At 46.9% G+C, this 14,898-nt stretch overlaps 2 protein-coding genes across 5 annotated transcripts in view; one reads left to right on the top strand and one right to left on the bottom strand.

Annotated features, from left to right (window-relative positions):
* CDH23 (cadherin related 23) overlaps nucleotides 1–14,898 on the top strand; it is a 597,280-nt gene that overhangs the window by 513,202 nt on the left and 69,180 nt on the right. The gene's annotated exons all lie outside the window — the stretch shown is intronic.
* Nucleotides 1–14,898, bottom strand: part of VSIR (V-set immunoregulatory receptor) — a 38,192-nt gene that overhangs the window by 12,798 nt on the left and 10,496 nt on the right. Inside the window, exons 2-3 of the mRNA XM_072628253.1 lie at nucleotides 5,036–5,473; nucleotides 4,405–4,461 (exon numbers count right to left, since the gene is read on the bottom strand). Coding sequence (XP_072484354.1) covers nucleotides 4,405–4,461; nucleotides 5,036–5,473 — 495 coding nt within the window. The remainder of the gene's footprint in view (nucleotides 1–4,404; nucleotides 4,462–5,035; nucleotides 5,474–14,898) is intronic.

Below are 14,898 nucleotides of genomic sequence, written 5' to 3'. Positions count from 1 at the left end.
CCATTCACGCTACACAGTCCCTTTCTGTTTGTTTCTAGCTTTTCCTGTCCCTTCCCTTTGGGGATCACTCAGTACTACTCCCAAGGCCTTCCAAACTAGAAAGCTAACTTTTAGATAATCAGGGTGTGTGTTCCACTGGAAAGAATATTTTGAGTTCCACGATCTGGCTCTAGGCCCAGCCCTGACACTAACAAGATCTGCAGCCTTGGACAATTTCCCCTTATCCACCAAATGAGAGGTTTGGGCTGGATAAAATGTAAGGCCCTTTACTAATTCTGACATTCTGTAAGGCCTCAAGGGAAGAAGGAGGATGGAAATGAGGATAAGAGATGAGTCTATAGTAGGGGAAGTGGTCAGTGATCAATTCATGAGAACTGTGACTAAACAGAAAAGGTGTAAGCTTCACCACAATCACAGAAGTGGTCCTCTCAGAGTAAAGAGGTTAGGCCAGCACAGCCCTCCTACCCCATACAGACAGGCTATTTCAGGGTCCTGAACAGTCTTCCATTCATTGGTGAAAAGACTCTAGGGACCGCAATTTCCTCAAAATTTGGGAAGGGACATTTGAGATGTCCACTTAGGTTCGTTCCTGCTCCAATAATCCTTTGGGGTTCAGAGAGTTTCTAATGCTATGAATAATTTTTCAAATGAAAGAGGCCTGAAACGTAGAGCTTCAAACAGATACTTGGTAAGAACAGTAACAGTGAGCTGGGACATAACCTTTGTCATGTGTGTAGATCAGGGACCTTAATTAAATGAGATATCAGCTTGATTTGTGTCTGCTCAGGCAATATTTGGCATTCTAGGTTGGTTCCAGGTCAGTCCTTCCAGAAAATGAGTTGGCTTGTTTCCATTTCACATTGCTGGAAAGAGAGCTGGAAGGATCCTTAGCAGGCAGTGTCATAGTGAGGACACAAAACATCGGAGCTAAGAGGGGTCTTAGAATACAGAACATCAAAACCAGAAGAAACTTTAGAACACAGAATATCAGAACTGGAAGAAATCTTAAAATATCAGAGCCAGGAAGAACCTTAGAACATAGAATGTCAGATTTGGAGGGGCCTTAAAACAAGATTTCTGAACTGGAAGGGATATTAGAATATAGAATATCAGAGCTAGAAAGGGCCTGAAGAACACAGAAAATTAGAATTGGAAAGAGCCTTACTGATCATCTAATTTAAACCTCTCATTTTTCAGATGGGGAGACTGAGGTCACAAAGAGGTGAAATGAAAATGTATTGATTGCATAGTTTTAAAAAATAACTGGCTGATTCAGTCAAAATTTAATACAGAGATTCTGATTGGGGTTTGGCCAGTAAGCATATTTTAGCTTATCGCTTGGTTTATGGTGAGGAAGATGAAAATCTTAGGGTCTTTGGTGCCCGAGAGAGATAAACTATAAAGAAGATGAGAGATCGCTGGACCTCTCCTCTTATTTACTAGAAACTAGACTCTATGTTTTAGGTGTGTAGGGACCCCATCTGACTCCCCACTTCCTAGGGACCTGAGCCTTCATCCCCAACAGTGAACGTCTCCCTATGAGAACACTACACCCTGGGATGACACACGACCCAGATATGAAAAGGGAACCCTGATGTCTCCTCTGCTCCCCCTTTTATGCCCCAATCTTGAATTCCTAGAATAGGAAGGCAACTGTAGAACCCTCAAGACCAAGAAGAAAATTCCTTCCCCATCCCCCTACTGAAGCAAGCAATCTCAGGTGGGTGAGTCCAAAATGAAGGATAATCCTGAGGTGGTGTCTGAGCCTGCCTTATCTCCTCCATGCCTGTAACTCTCTGTCTTCATCACTACCTCAAGGTTCCCCTGATTTCCTTCAAGTCTCAACTAAAACCCCTTCTACAAGAAGCCTTTCCCAGTTCCCCTTAATGCTGGTGCCTTTCCTCCAGTTACTTCCAATTTCATCTCGTTTGCCCATAGTTATTTGAATAATCTTCCCCATTAAAATGTGAACTCTTGGAAGACAGAGCCTGGTTTTATCTGTTTTGTATCCCACTGCTTGGCACAATACCTGGCAAACAGTAGGTGCTTAATAAGAGCATGTTGACAAGGTGCTGAATGGCTAAGTACCCACCTATAGAGGTGAAATTCAATGAAAATGTCCTGGGCTGGCCCTGGCCCTTCTCCAGAGCTAAATAAAGTAGCTTCATGGTGGGATCGTAGGATTTAAAAGTTTAGGAAGTATTGCAAGGAGATCCTTGTAGGGATGTCTCCATTGGCTTCCCAGCTCCTTCTCAGGTCAGAACTTGGCAGGGGAGGTATGGGGAGTCTTCCCAGGGGAAGGCAGGTAGGTTTCCATGGTACCACATGACTAGATAGGCCAGACCATTATTGCTCCTCTCCCTTGTTTTAAAAATGCAGAATCTGACAAGTTACTTCAGCAGACCAGATGCCTCCTCCTTGTCTTCTTGCTAAACTCAGGGGCTGTTGTTTCATTTCAGAGAATATGATCTTGCCCCTGTCTTGATTTTGGGTCCTGGAGGCAATCTGGGTATAACTGATGGTGTTTAACCTTCTTGCTTTTATAAGCGTGGAAAGTGGAAGCCAGAGTCTTGCCTTTTCAATAGTGGGCTGGTCCTTTTCCCTTTCCACTGATTCCCTCTAGAGGACATAGCCTTAGGGAGGCCAAGCATCACTCCCACCTCACACACCTTCCAAGGAAAGTCACCAATCACAATTAGGACAGGAGGACAATTGGATTGAGGTGAGTGGAGATGAATCACCTCCCCCTGGTCCTCATATCCTCTAAGACCTGTACATAACAGCTGATCTTGAGGCGAAGGGGTGGACAACTCTAGTCCTGGTTGCCCAAGAGTAGATACCGTTCATACCCTCAGGTCAGATGAAGAGGAAAGTGACCAGGAAAGGGAAGAAATTGTCTCTAAGATGAAGAGCCACGCGAACCCTCCAGAATGGAGTACCTGTGGCTCAGCCCTCAGGGCCCCTTCCCTCTTCTTCCCTGAGGTCCACCCCCAATAATCTACCTGAGAATCACTGGAAAGTAGATGAGCAGCTGTCTGGAAGAGGCTAAACTTCTGTCCCTGTGTCCGGGATGGGGGGGAGGGCTCGGAGGGAGGGGACCCAGGCAGAGCTCAGGATCGGGGTGGAGCTCAGAGAGAGGTAACATAAAGTATAACACATAGATTTAGTGCTTTTTCCATCAGTAAAGGAGGGGTACTAACCCCCAACAAAATGGTAGGTCCTCAAAGTACTGTTCATTACAAAACAATTTACATAGATTGTAGAACTGGAAGGACCCTAGAAATCATCCAGTATAATCCCCTCATTTTCCAGATAAGGAAACTGAGGTCCAGAGAAGGCAAGTGACTCACCCAGGATGACCAGGTTGTTAAGATTGGAACCCAGGTCCTGAGGCTCTAAATCCAAGATTCTTCCTACCATGCTACAGTTCTTCACATGTGACATTTTTATTCTTGTTGAACTTCAACTAAGTCGTGGAAATCACAAATTAGGAGCTGGAAGGGACCTTAAAGGTCACCTAGTTCGCCCATTATCTCCTTTTTTCCTCACAACAAGCCTGTGAGGCAGATGAGATTGTTATGCCCATTTTACAGATGAGGAAACTGAGGTCAAAGCAGTTGAGCATTGCGCCTAGAGCCATGTAACTAAACAGCATCAGAGGCAAGATTCCAATCCTGGTTCTCCTAACTCTGATTCTAACACTCGGTCTTCCATGATACACTAACTATAGGGTCCAAATTCAAGCTTAGAGAAGGGACAGAGTCTGTGAAATGGGACTACAGACTTTAAACTCAAGAAGAGGGTTGGGATCAGACGCATATCTGCTGGGCTAACTCATAGGTTAAGCATTGTTTAAAAAGAGGGGGTGGAAGGGAGTGGGAAGTCATGCTCTGACCTGTCTAGCCACTGGGCACAGTGGGAACCATCCTGGCCTCTTCTGAAAAGAAATCCCACAATCCTCCTGAAGTTGTTCTTTGTCAAGGAGCTAGGGAGCTGGGGGCATTACCACAGGAGCCTCCTACCTCCTGCTTGGACTTCCTGTAGCCTGCTTGTGGCCAAAGGTTCTGTGGGGCTCTCCTGCTAAAGAACCTCTCATCAGGCTTCCAGGCCTAGCCCAGTCAAATCCTCTGCCCCTGTTTACCCCTTCCCCATCACTACAAAAGAGATAAGAGGCCCTTGGCCTATGGGACCTACACACACATGCCAGCACTGATGCTGGGCAAGTTGACTTCTGTCAGCTTTGGCCCCAAGGGGTCAGGAATATGCAAGGGCATGCTTAGGGGAAAAGGAGAGAGAGGGAGGAGAGAGGGAGAAAGAGGGGGAGAGAGACAGAGAGAGACAGAGACAGAGAGAGAGAAGAGGAGAGGGGAAGGGAGGAGAGGAGAGGAGAGGGAGGATTCTTACTTTCACTTTCCTGGGTGGAGGCTGGGTGCAACGTGCATTTGGAGAGTGGGGCTTGGCCTATGGAGGGAAAGAGAGAACAAATGAGGTGAAATACTCCCTATCCCTACTGTCAGGTGAGAAGCCTGCTGATGCCTTGACTGTACACTGGTACAGATCCTCACACCCATGTCCTCATGGAATTACAGGCAGGTACACGCTAACATACTAAGACAAACACAGCAGGATCTTGAGTGTCAGTCCATGCTAATGGGAAATGCATTAATACGCTCAATCTCACCCATCATAGGAACAAATATATTGTTTTATACTCTGCTGTTTAATGACATTCTCCCATAGTTATATGTCCCCAGTGTCTCACACACACACACACACACACACACATACACAGAGCTTGGGTACAAATCCCAGCTCTGCCCCTTATAAATGATTTCACTTTGGCATCAAGACCTCAGTTTTCACACTGTAACATGTGTGGATGAAAATGTGGATGAGACTATCTAGAAGGCAACCTTCAATTCGGTAACTGATAAGTCACACATATGCTCCCACAGTCACAAAATCACACTTACTTTCCTCCCTACTCCCCTGGGGCCAGATACATGCCACACTGTCACCTGTATACAAGGCTCACCTTTCTGCACCTGGAGTTCCACAAGACCATGGACTGTCTGCTGAGAGTGATGGTGGTTAAATTCCACCACTGCACAGCAATAGATGCCACTGTCCTGCAAAGTCAGGTTAAGCAAGGTGATGGAGAAGTTTCCGTGGTGGTCAGATCTCAACTCTACCCCATGGTGCAGGTTGGGGTCCTTGTGCCCAGCAGGATTCTGGCTGTTGTTGGTGTGATGCCCACTGTGGTGTGAGTGCAGCTCTCGGTCTGTAACATTTCGGATGGGCCTTCTCTCTGAGCAGCTCTGGTTCTCCTGGTGTCCCAAGTACCATGTCTTATAGAGTAAGTCATGTCGGTCTATGAGTGGGCCCAAGACCTTGCAGGTCAGGCTGACATTCTGCCCTTCAGGACAGACATAGAGGGAATATGGAGTGGTGAGCTTGAGGGCTGCCACCTGACCTATGTGAAGAGACGAAAACCCAGTTACCCCTGACTAAATAACCATGGGTCAGTCAATGGGCATTTATCAAGCATTTACTATGTTCTAAGCACTAGCAATCCCAAACCCAGCCCCCAACATAGGGCCAGGCTGGTCCCCATTCTGGAGAAGAGTATCTGTATGCCAGAAGTCAGCCTACTTCTCCAGAGAAGTATTCCAGCTCTGTGGACCTCCATTCTGTGTTAGTTGGACACAACCATAATCATTCTCATTGACACATTCGTCCACGATGTGGATGCCTGCAGTGCTGGGCTTGAAGTAAACTTCCAAGTGCTATGGAAATTATTATTAAAAGGACAGATTTCATCAATCAGTCAATCAAACAGTCAACAAGCATTTAGCAAGCACATACTCAGCTCTGGGGATATGAAGAAAGGTAAAAACAGGGCCCTTAATCTCAAGAAGCTTACATTCTAACAGGGGAGATGATATACAACAACAACAAAAAATCTCATATAGGATATACACAGCATAAGTAGAATCTCAGAGGTTGATAAGGCAGGGGAAAGGCATCTCGCAGAATGTGGGGTTTGACCTGAGTCTTAAAGGAATCCAGGGAAGCCAAGAGGTGAAATACTGTAGACATGGCCAACAGGCAGTGCCAAGTCAGGAATTGTTGTGTTTGAAGAACAGAGAGAAGATCAGCGTTGCTGAATTGCAGGGGACATATTGGGGGATGAAGTGTAAGAAGACTGAAAAGCTTGGGGAGGAGGGGAGGCAAGCCCCAGAGGAGAAGTACAAGGTGGTATAGCAGCTGCCTTAGAGATCTTCCAGGTAGCAGTCAGATTTCTTATGTTTGATTCTGGAGCTAAAAAGGATCCACTGGAGATTATCGAGTAGGGAGATGACAGGCACAGGCCTGTCCCCTAGGAAGGTCACTTTGGTGCCTGATTGGAGGATGAATGTAAGTGACTGAAAATGGCCTTTGAGTTGGGCTTTTAAGTGTGATTGGTACTTAATCAAAGAAGGAGGAGGACCTTGCAGGCATCCTAGGCAGAACCTTCTGAGTTAAAAAGCAAAATGGACATTCAGAAGACTTCCACCAGAGTCCTCCTCTGATGCTCCCCGGGGTATGGATGCTTTGGGTGCTTGAAGGCTATACCAGCATAGTGTGAACTCTGACCAGTGCTCCAAATTGTAACAGTTTTAAGCCTCCGTGGTGGGTTATGTGACTGCCATCTGAAGACCAGGCCAAGTTTACTGGTTCCTAAAATTGCTAGTGCTAAACTTTCATTTTCACATCACTTTAATTTCCCAATTTATCTTTCTCTTCTCCCCTACCTAAACTTTATAACGAAAGAAAGAAAAAGCCTGTCAGTGAAACTAGCCAATACCCCCTGGCAATCTCTGCAGAGAAGAGAGGGAGGGCCCAAGCTAAATGTAGAGAGGGCTCTTGATTCCAGGTATGGGTTTCAGCCACAGCAGCTCTCAGAGATAGACTGCTAAGTTACAGAAAGTGGAGGATGTACTCTTTCCCAAAGTGTGGCAGGTACTTGAAGATCTATGGAAGTATATTCAGGGAACTGTAGATAAGACGCATCTCATCTTCTGTACCCAACCTACTCCCAACATCAGGACCACACTTAACTAAGTTGAGTCAAATTCAGAGTTCTTAAGGTGGGGATCCACAGTTAGATTTCAAGAGGTCCATGAACTCAGATGGGAAAACATTACATCTTTATTTTCACTAACCTTTAACAGAAATTTGACATTCCCTTCAAGCATGAATTTTTTTAGAAAAATCACTATTCTAAGAAGGGGTCCAGAGGTTAGGTTAAAACCATCTGAGTTCAATTCAACAAACATTCAAGATATACTTGTTACGTACCTGTCCCTATGCTGAACAAGACAAAATAATAGTCCCTGTCCTCAAAGACTTCACATTCTTCTAATCAAACAAATTTGGGGAAAGAGAACAATCCTCCCAAGATTTCTCTTGGGAAGGTAAACTGAGGCAAAGCAAAGCTCTGACCATTGAAGAGCATTGAGAGCAAAGCTGACCACTGATCCACACAGCCCCAACTTGGCCAAATGAAGAGCCTTGCGGGTTGTTCACACACACACGCACACACGCACACACACACACATGCTCAAGCACATACACCACCCAAGCTCTTGGAGTGAGCTGTTTGTACATCTTCTCAGTCCACCCCACCCTCCTCCCCAGCCTGGGACTAGAGCCTTTGTACAGGGTACTTGCTACTTTCAGCAATGCCCCATTCACCATCCCTGAATGAAAGAAAGCTCAGGAAAAGACTGGTTCCTCCCAAGAGAAACTGAAAGCAGAGGCTGTTCCCAAGCCGAATAATTTCCCTGCACAGCTGCCAAGGCTAACTGCAGAACAGGCAGGGTGGGAGGGTTGGTCAGTGGACTTCTCCATTCTAGCAACACAGAGAGAACACCAGCATCCTGTGTCCACTGGCCTCTTATGAGCTCAGCAGAGACCTTTAAGGAGGCAGCTGAGGCAGAGTGGACAGAGCCCTTGGCAGCAGGCTTGCATCCCAGCTCTGCTCCATGGCAGGTGAATAACTTTGTCCCTGTGAGCCTCAGTGCCCTCAGCTGTAAAAAGAAGAAAAAAAAAAAGGAATGCTAAATAACACCTATGTTGTCTACATTCTGAGACTCTGGTGAGTGAGTGCAATATTTTTATTTTCTTTGGATATGTCGTAGACTCACAGGCCTGAAAGGGTTTTGTAAACCGTCAAAGTACTCTAGGATTAAGACATTAAATAACCCTTTAAGGTTTCCAAAGTGCTTCCCTCCCAGCACCCCTTGGGAGAGATAATTCAGGCATTAGCATCCCCATTTTACAGATGAGGAAACTGAGGCTCAGACAGTGGGAGCAACTTGCAGAGGATCCCATAGCCAGTTAGGTGTCAGGGCCAGGATTCAAAGTGGAGCCTCCTCACTCTAGATCTAGCTCACTGTCCAACAGACATTGCTTTTCATACTAAGAGAGGCAAGGACCAATGGAAGGAGCTAAGGTGCATCTGAGCAAGTTCTCTTTCAGATGGCAGTGGGAGGGGGGCCATCATGGTTAGGGCTGATAAAGGAAGCCTACCTTGATACTTCCTACCTCCTCTTTCGCTCCCTTGCTAGGGCTCAGTGCCCATATTTGACCCTTAGGTAGCAGGGCCCCCACTGGACAGAATAAACCCTCTGCTCAGCTATGTCAAAATGTTTGCTCCCTCCAAGACCCTGCCTCCAGCTATCTCTGGAACCCAGAGGTCCCCAAAGCAGTAGATTGGGCTCTACTAAGAAATCTGACTCCCTTACCTGGAAAATCCCTAAGGCAGTTGCCACCTGCCTAGGCCTCTTCTCTGTGGTTTGCTGAGATTTCAGGGGGTTCCACCATGAAGAGAGCCCTGGGCAACACCCAGTACTATTTGTCCCACCTTGGCTCTTCCCCTGTTAGCTTCAACCTGAGGTAGTTGTTGAGTGGGAGAGGGAAGGAATGAATATAGATAGTAAGGTTCTCTCTCCTGTCTCCCCACCATTCCTTCCACATACCCTTCACTCTCTGACCTCAAGGCTCTGAAGTAGCTTATTTAATTAAATTATATGAAATAAAAATAGTTTAGGAGTCTAAAGGAACTTCTGAGATGATCTTCTCCAACCCACCCCTGCCTTGCATTCTAGGGGAAGCCCAGGCAAAATCAGCATTTTACCTGAGGTCTTGGAAGCAAGATAATGGCAGAGCTGGGGTGGAATCCAGACTTCAGGCTAAGAGTGCTAGGAATTGGAAGGAATAGGAAGACAAAGGAAGGGCCCCAGATCATTAAGAGATAATAGCTGGGCAAGAGGGGTGAATTCTAGAGTCATCCCTTTCCAGGGTCCCTTCCAACTCTAGTCCTTGAGATTAAGATGAAAGAAATCAGTTCTGTTGCCTGTCCCACCCAAGTTTTGGACTTGTGCCTGTGTTTTTCCCTTTCCTTTTCTTCTTCCTCTTCCTTCTCCTCCCTCAATGTTCCAGAGAAGAACTCAACCCAGGCAATATTTCTCACAAGTGTTGTCTCCCCCGTTGGTATGTAAGCTCCTTGAAGGCAGGGACTGTGTTTGGTTTGGTTTTACTTTTTACCTTTCTTTGTCTTCTCAGCGCTCAGGGCCTGGCACACAGTGGACATTTAATAAATGTTTATTGATCAGCCAGCTGAGATCAGGAGAGGTTGGGGTGACTGGGACAGCCACAGGGAGTTCAGAAAGAAGTAAGGGACAAGGGTTGACATTTAGAGGATGGGGTGGTAGAGAGAAAGTGATAGGGTAGGCAGAAAGATTGGAATAGAGGTGTGGACAGGGGTTAGATTAAGGTGGTTGGAGTGGAGCTATGGACAGAGAACAAACAGGCCAGGGTCATGGTATGAACAAGTAGAGGGTGTTGGGTTGGAGGAATGGACAGGGAAGGACTGGAAATGTGGGATCAGGTCAACATAGAATTTTGGGGGAATGAAGGTAGAAACAGAGATAAAGTGATTGGGATGAAAGCATGGACATGGGTGAGATTAGGTGACTTGGAATGGAGCGATGGACAGAGGGCAAATAGGCTAGGGTCAAGGTATGGACAGGTAACAGATACAGAATGTTGAAATGGAAAAATGAAAGAGAGAAAGAGATGGAGATGTGGAAAAGGATTGGGAGAGAGTTGTTTGTTGGGAAGCTGGGACTGCAGCAGGAATGACTCAGGCCTGCATGGCCCCACATTTTTGTCAGTTCCCTCCAGAAGTCCTCACTGGTTCCAGGATGACTCTATACCTGAAATCAACTGGGTAGATAGGTCTTCTGGCCTGTGGGGGGATCAGTGGGAGGGACCTGCCCTGTTCATAGCATTCAAGACACAACAGCCTCATCCTCCGCCTAGTAAGAAAGGGATTTTGCCAACTGGACCAAAGATAATCTAGGGACAAATTTGGAAGAAAAAGCCTATGTAATTCAAGATAGCAGATAATCCAAAAAGCCTTTGGAACATAGAGAGACCAACATTCACATAGACATATGTTCTGACCATTATCTTTCTATACTTTGCCTTTCTCTCCTGGTGGCATCCTGACTGAGTCCACACCTGCCAGCCTAGCTGCATCCCACAGAATCCCTTCACCCTTAGCTGACCAAGCAACCAATGAGTGGTTATCAGGAATGATCCTCAAATTTGAGTAATCAAGGCTCCAGTAGAAACCCGAGGAACTCTAGAGAGCATTGCCCCATGGGAGGTAGTCAGGGGATATGGCAAAGCCTGGGAACCAAAATCCCCTGCTGGGTAGGAATTTGGCAGAGGAAGCAATGAGGCCCAAGAACATGGGACTGGAGGAGGAAGGAATTTGTAAAACACTCTTCTCTCCTCCCTAGTTCACATCCCCACCCCACCCCCAGTCCTCCAGAGGACCTCTTCCCTTTTCTGAGAAAAGAGAAGAAAACCCAGGAATTCAGGTTTGTGGAGCTGGGGAGCAGGATCAGGGAAAGAGAAAGAGGCAGAATACTGGGAGTGGGGAAGGGTTGAGGGGGAGTAGAATTATTTGAGATTTCAAGCTTCATGAGAAACAAGCCAGGGAGGAGGTAGGTGGGACATTCCCAGGTGCTGACCTCTACAGGGTCAGGTTCCCACCCTGTGCCGCTGCCAGGAACACCAGCGGATTTCAGGGGTTGACCCTGAGTTAGCAGAAAATATCCCTTTGGTTGGTTTGTCTCAACCCATGATCATTTCCAGTTTGGGTCCAAGGACAGAGAGCAGTTTGTTCTTCTCTAGGCTTTCAAAGGATTAGAAGATTTTAAAAAGTTAAAATACAGATAGACACAGACATTGGCCTAAATATGTCCGCATATGCATTATGTCAAGGGGGGATAGAAAAGAGCCCCTGTCCTCAAGGACCTTGGTTCTGCTGGAAGAGGATAAGAAGTAGAGAACATTAGCAGGGAAGGGGCTTCATTTTACAGGAGAGGAATCTGAGGCTCAGAGAAGTATGTCAAGTAAGCTGCCCAAGGAGCCACAGCTAGTGAGCAGCAAAGCCTATATTCTAATCCAGGTCCTGACTCCAAATCAGGGACCCTCATCGCTCCCCCATAGCTGCGCCCTTATTTTACCCATGGAAATTATAGGAGAACTGGGCCATGAGAGCTGAGGCCAGGGAAGTCAAGTGACTGGGCCAGGATCGCACAGTTAAATAGACTCAGGTCTAGTATTCAAACCCAACTCCATAGCAAAAGCCTTTTTAGAGGCCACAAGGAGGTACAGTGGGCTCAGAAAGAGCTGACTTCCAATCCAGCCTCAGACATCTTGACTCTGGGCGTGTCACATAAGCTCAGTTTCCTTAGCTGTGAAATGAGGACGATATCAGTAGTAGGGCCTACCTCTCAAGGCTGTTGTGAGGATGAAATGAGATAATATTTGCAAAGTGCTCAGTGAGCCTTGAAGCACCACATAAATGTTAACTGTTATTATTTATATTCCCTTTTCCCTGTACCAAGTGAAATCTTTTTATTGTACTAGGTTATGGAAATGCTTGTTTTATTTCATAAATTAAAATTTTTTTTTAAAAGACAGCCTGGCATAGTGGATAAAATGGATGGCCCAGGAATCAGAAAGACCTGGGAGCAAGAATTGCCACTCTCACTTAGTAGCTATGTGACCCTGGGTAAGTCACATGACCTCTCTGAGCCTCAGTTTCCTCATCTGCAAAAATGAGAGAATTAGGCTAAATGATCTCTAAAAGCCCCTTCCAACTCTAATCCTATATATAGACATATGCATATATCTATATGGATGTGTGTGTGTATGTGTGCACATCTGTGCTTTTATATATGTATATAAAATAGCAGAGCTGGAAGTATCATTAGCTGGCTTGAGGATGTGTTTTTCTATTGTTGGTAGCAGCAGGGCGTTTAATTCAGGCCAGATTAATCCCCTGTGCACCTGGGACATTGTTATGGGGCCTGGATGGAAGGGGGAAGGGAAAGAGGGAGTTCAGCCTCCAGAGTTTTGTGAGAAAGCACATCAGAGAATAAAATAGTCCCTGTATCCACACTTGTCCAGGCCCCAAGCCAAGCAGGCCACAGTATTGGCCTCGGGAGGCAGCCACAGGCAGGCCAGCCAGCTGGCCCCACGCAGTGGATAACGCACATGCACAGAATGGGAAGGTAACCCCTCCTTCCCTCCTTCCCTCCTTCTGGGAAAGGAAAGCAGAATGGAATCCGTGGGAAGTTGGTACCTCCCTCCACCCTGCTCAGCTTCCCCCACCTCCCCCAAAGCAGAGCCAGCTGGCCAGAGTGACCTTCCATTGGCCTGGAGCTTGGGCAATCGCTGTTGGCACCTCAGCACTTAGCTATCTGGGGGGTGCTGGATAATCCTAGGCTGTTTCCACAAGCCTCCCAGTCCTGCTCATCTCATACTGGAAAGATGGTTTGGCTTTGCTTTCCAAGGCCTCTGCCTCTTTCAGGGAAGGGGCTTTAGAAAGGCCCCAGGAGACAGTGTAAAATAAAGGGGAGGGGTTTGAGGAGCATATTCCTCTACTTCTGGACAGCCATATGGGTCTGCACTCACAGCCACAATGGGCAGAGCCTTGCATCCTCCATTGGTCAGTGGGTTTCCTGGCCAGGCTTGGGATGCCATCATGGAACCACTCCTGGAATCTGGGAGAAGCTCCCTTCCACCCACAGAGTGCCAGTGCCCCATCCCTGCCTGGTCCAGGGGCTCCAAGCACTGCCAAGCATCTCCCCAGGGAATGGTGAAGATGGGTTAGAAGTACTATCCAACTGGGCCACTTCCCTCTAAGGCTCCAAGGATGATTGTCTTCCCTTCTGAAAGGAGTGGGCCAATAGCACCTGCCTCCAATAGGGGTATTGCAGATCGCCCAAGTGACCATTTTGGGGACCTCTATTATTCGCATTGTGCTACTGACAGGAGGGGGACTTTGTATGTGTGCATGTGTGTATGTGCATGTGGTAGAAGGAAAGGGAGGTTGTGGTACCAGAAGAAAGCCGGCTAAGAAGCTGGGAGAGGGGAAGACTCAGACGCCAGCAGACCTGGGTAGCCCCTCCCTGATGCCCCAGAATTGCCCTATTTCTTTTGAAGAGAGTGAAGACAAAGTTGTAACCCACTACACACTACGTAATATAAAATACTATGACTGCCAAGAGGCAGGGTGGAGATGGAACTAGAAATCAGGCCTTTGACCCCAGCCAGGAAGACGTGGTATGTCACCTCTGACACATACTGACTCCTCTGGGGAAGTCACTTAACCACTCTTTGGCCCAGCTACCTCTGAGGCAAGCTGCAGAGGAGCAGGTGAGAATCTGTGTTGGTACAGAATTCGCCTCTTTGGGATTTTCCTATTCTGATGAAATCTTAAGTCTAGTTACAGGGATGGGAAACCTGTGGCCTCGAGGCCACATGTAGCTCTCTAGGTCCTCAAGTGTGGCCCTTTGACTGAATTCAGTCATAATTTTGTCCATTTAGTCAATTTGAATGAATTTAGTCAAAGGATCACACTTGAAGACCTAGAAAGCCACATGTGGCCTCAAGGCTGCAGGTTCCCCACCCCTGGTCTAGTAAAAATTTTAGTGACTCTTACACCATCCCCCCAATCCCCTTCCCCAGGGACCTCAGAAGCCATCTAATCCAGCCATCCCTTTTGACACTTGAAGAAACCGAGGCCTTGCCCCAAGTGCTTGGATAGAGCCTAGAGTTATCCTATACCAAGGTTTGTTGTTGTTGAGTCATGCTTCAGCCTTATCCAACTGTCTGTGATCCCATTTGGGGTTTTCTTGGCAGAGATCTTGGAGTGGTTTGCCCTTTCCTTCTCCAGCTCATTTTACAGAAGAGGAAACTGAGGCAAACAGGGTTAAGTGACTTGCCCAGGGTCATACAGTTGATAAGTGTCTGGGGCCAGATTTGAACCCAGGAAGATGAGTCGCTCATCCACTGTATCATCCAGCTGCCCACACCAAAGCTAGATAATGCCAAAAAGATTATTCCCTGTTCTTGAGAGAGAAATTCTATTCCCTCTCTTATGGAAGGTTCTTCCTTAAGTCTGATCTAAATCCCTCATCCATGCATCCTGCTATAAAGAAAGGGATATCCTAACTCTTCTCTTAGACCTTCAGTTTTCTCAGCTGTAAAATGGGAAGGTAATTAGGGTTTTGGTAGCAAGACCTAGAGTCAAAGGGTGTGTCTGAATCTTTGCCATCCCCCCCATGAGTGAGGACCTTAGAAGGGGGAGATGGTGTAGTCACTAAGTGTCTCTGGGGTAAGAGCAGGGACCAGAACCACAGACCCACTCTCCCCAGACCCTCTCAGAGCCCTGCCTGACTCCCCCAATCTTAACTCCACACTACTGATAATCCTCAATTCAGCCCAGGATGAATGCTGCAGTCCAAGAAGCAGGCCAGGCCCTTTTCT

Source organism: Notamacropus eugenii, chromosome 1, assembly GCF_028372415.1.
Source record: "Notamacropus eugenii isolate mMacEug1 chromosome 1, mMacEug1.pri_v2, whole genome shotgun sequence".
NCBI lineage: Eukaryota > Metazoa > Chordata > Mammalia > Diprotodontia > Macropodidae > Notamacropus > Notamacropus eugenii.
The sequence above is the reverse complement of the archived record's forward strand: the minus strand, read 5'-3'. Positions and strand labels throughout refer to the sequence as shown.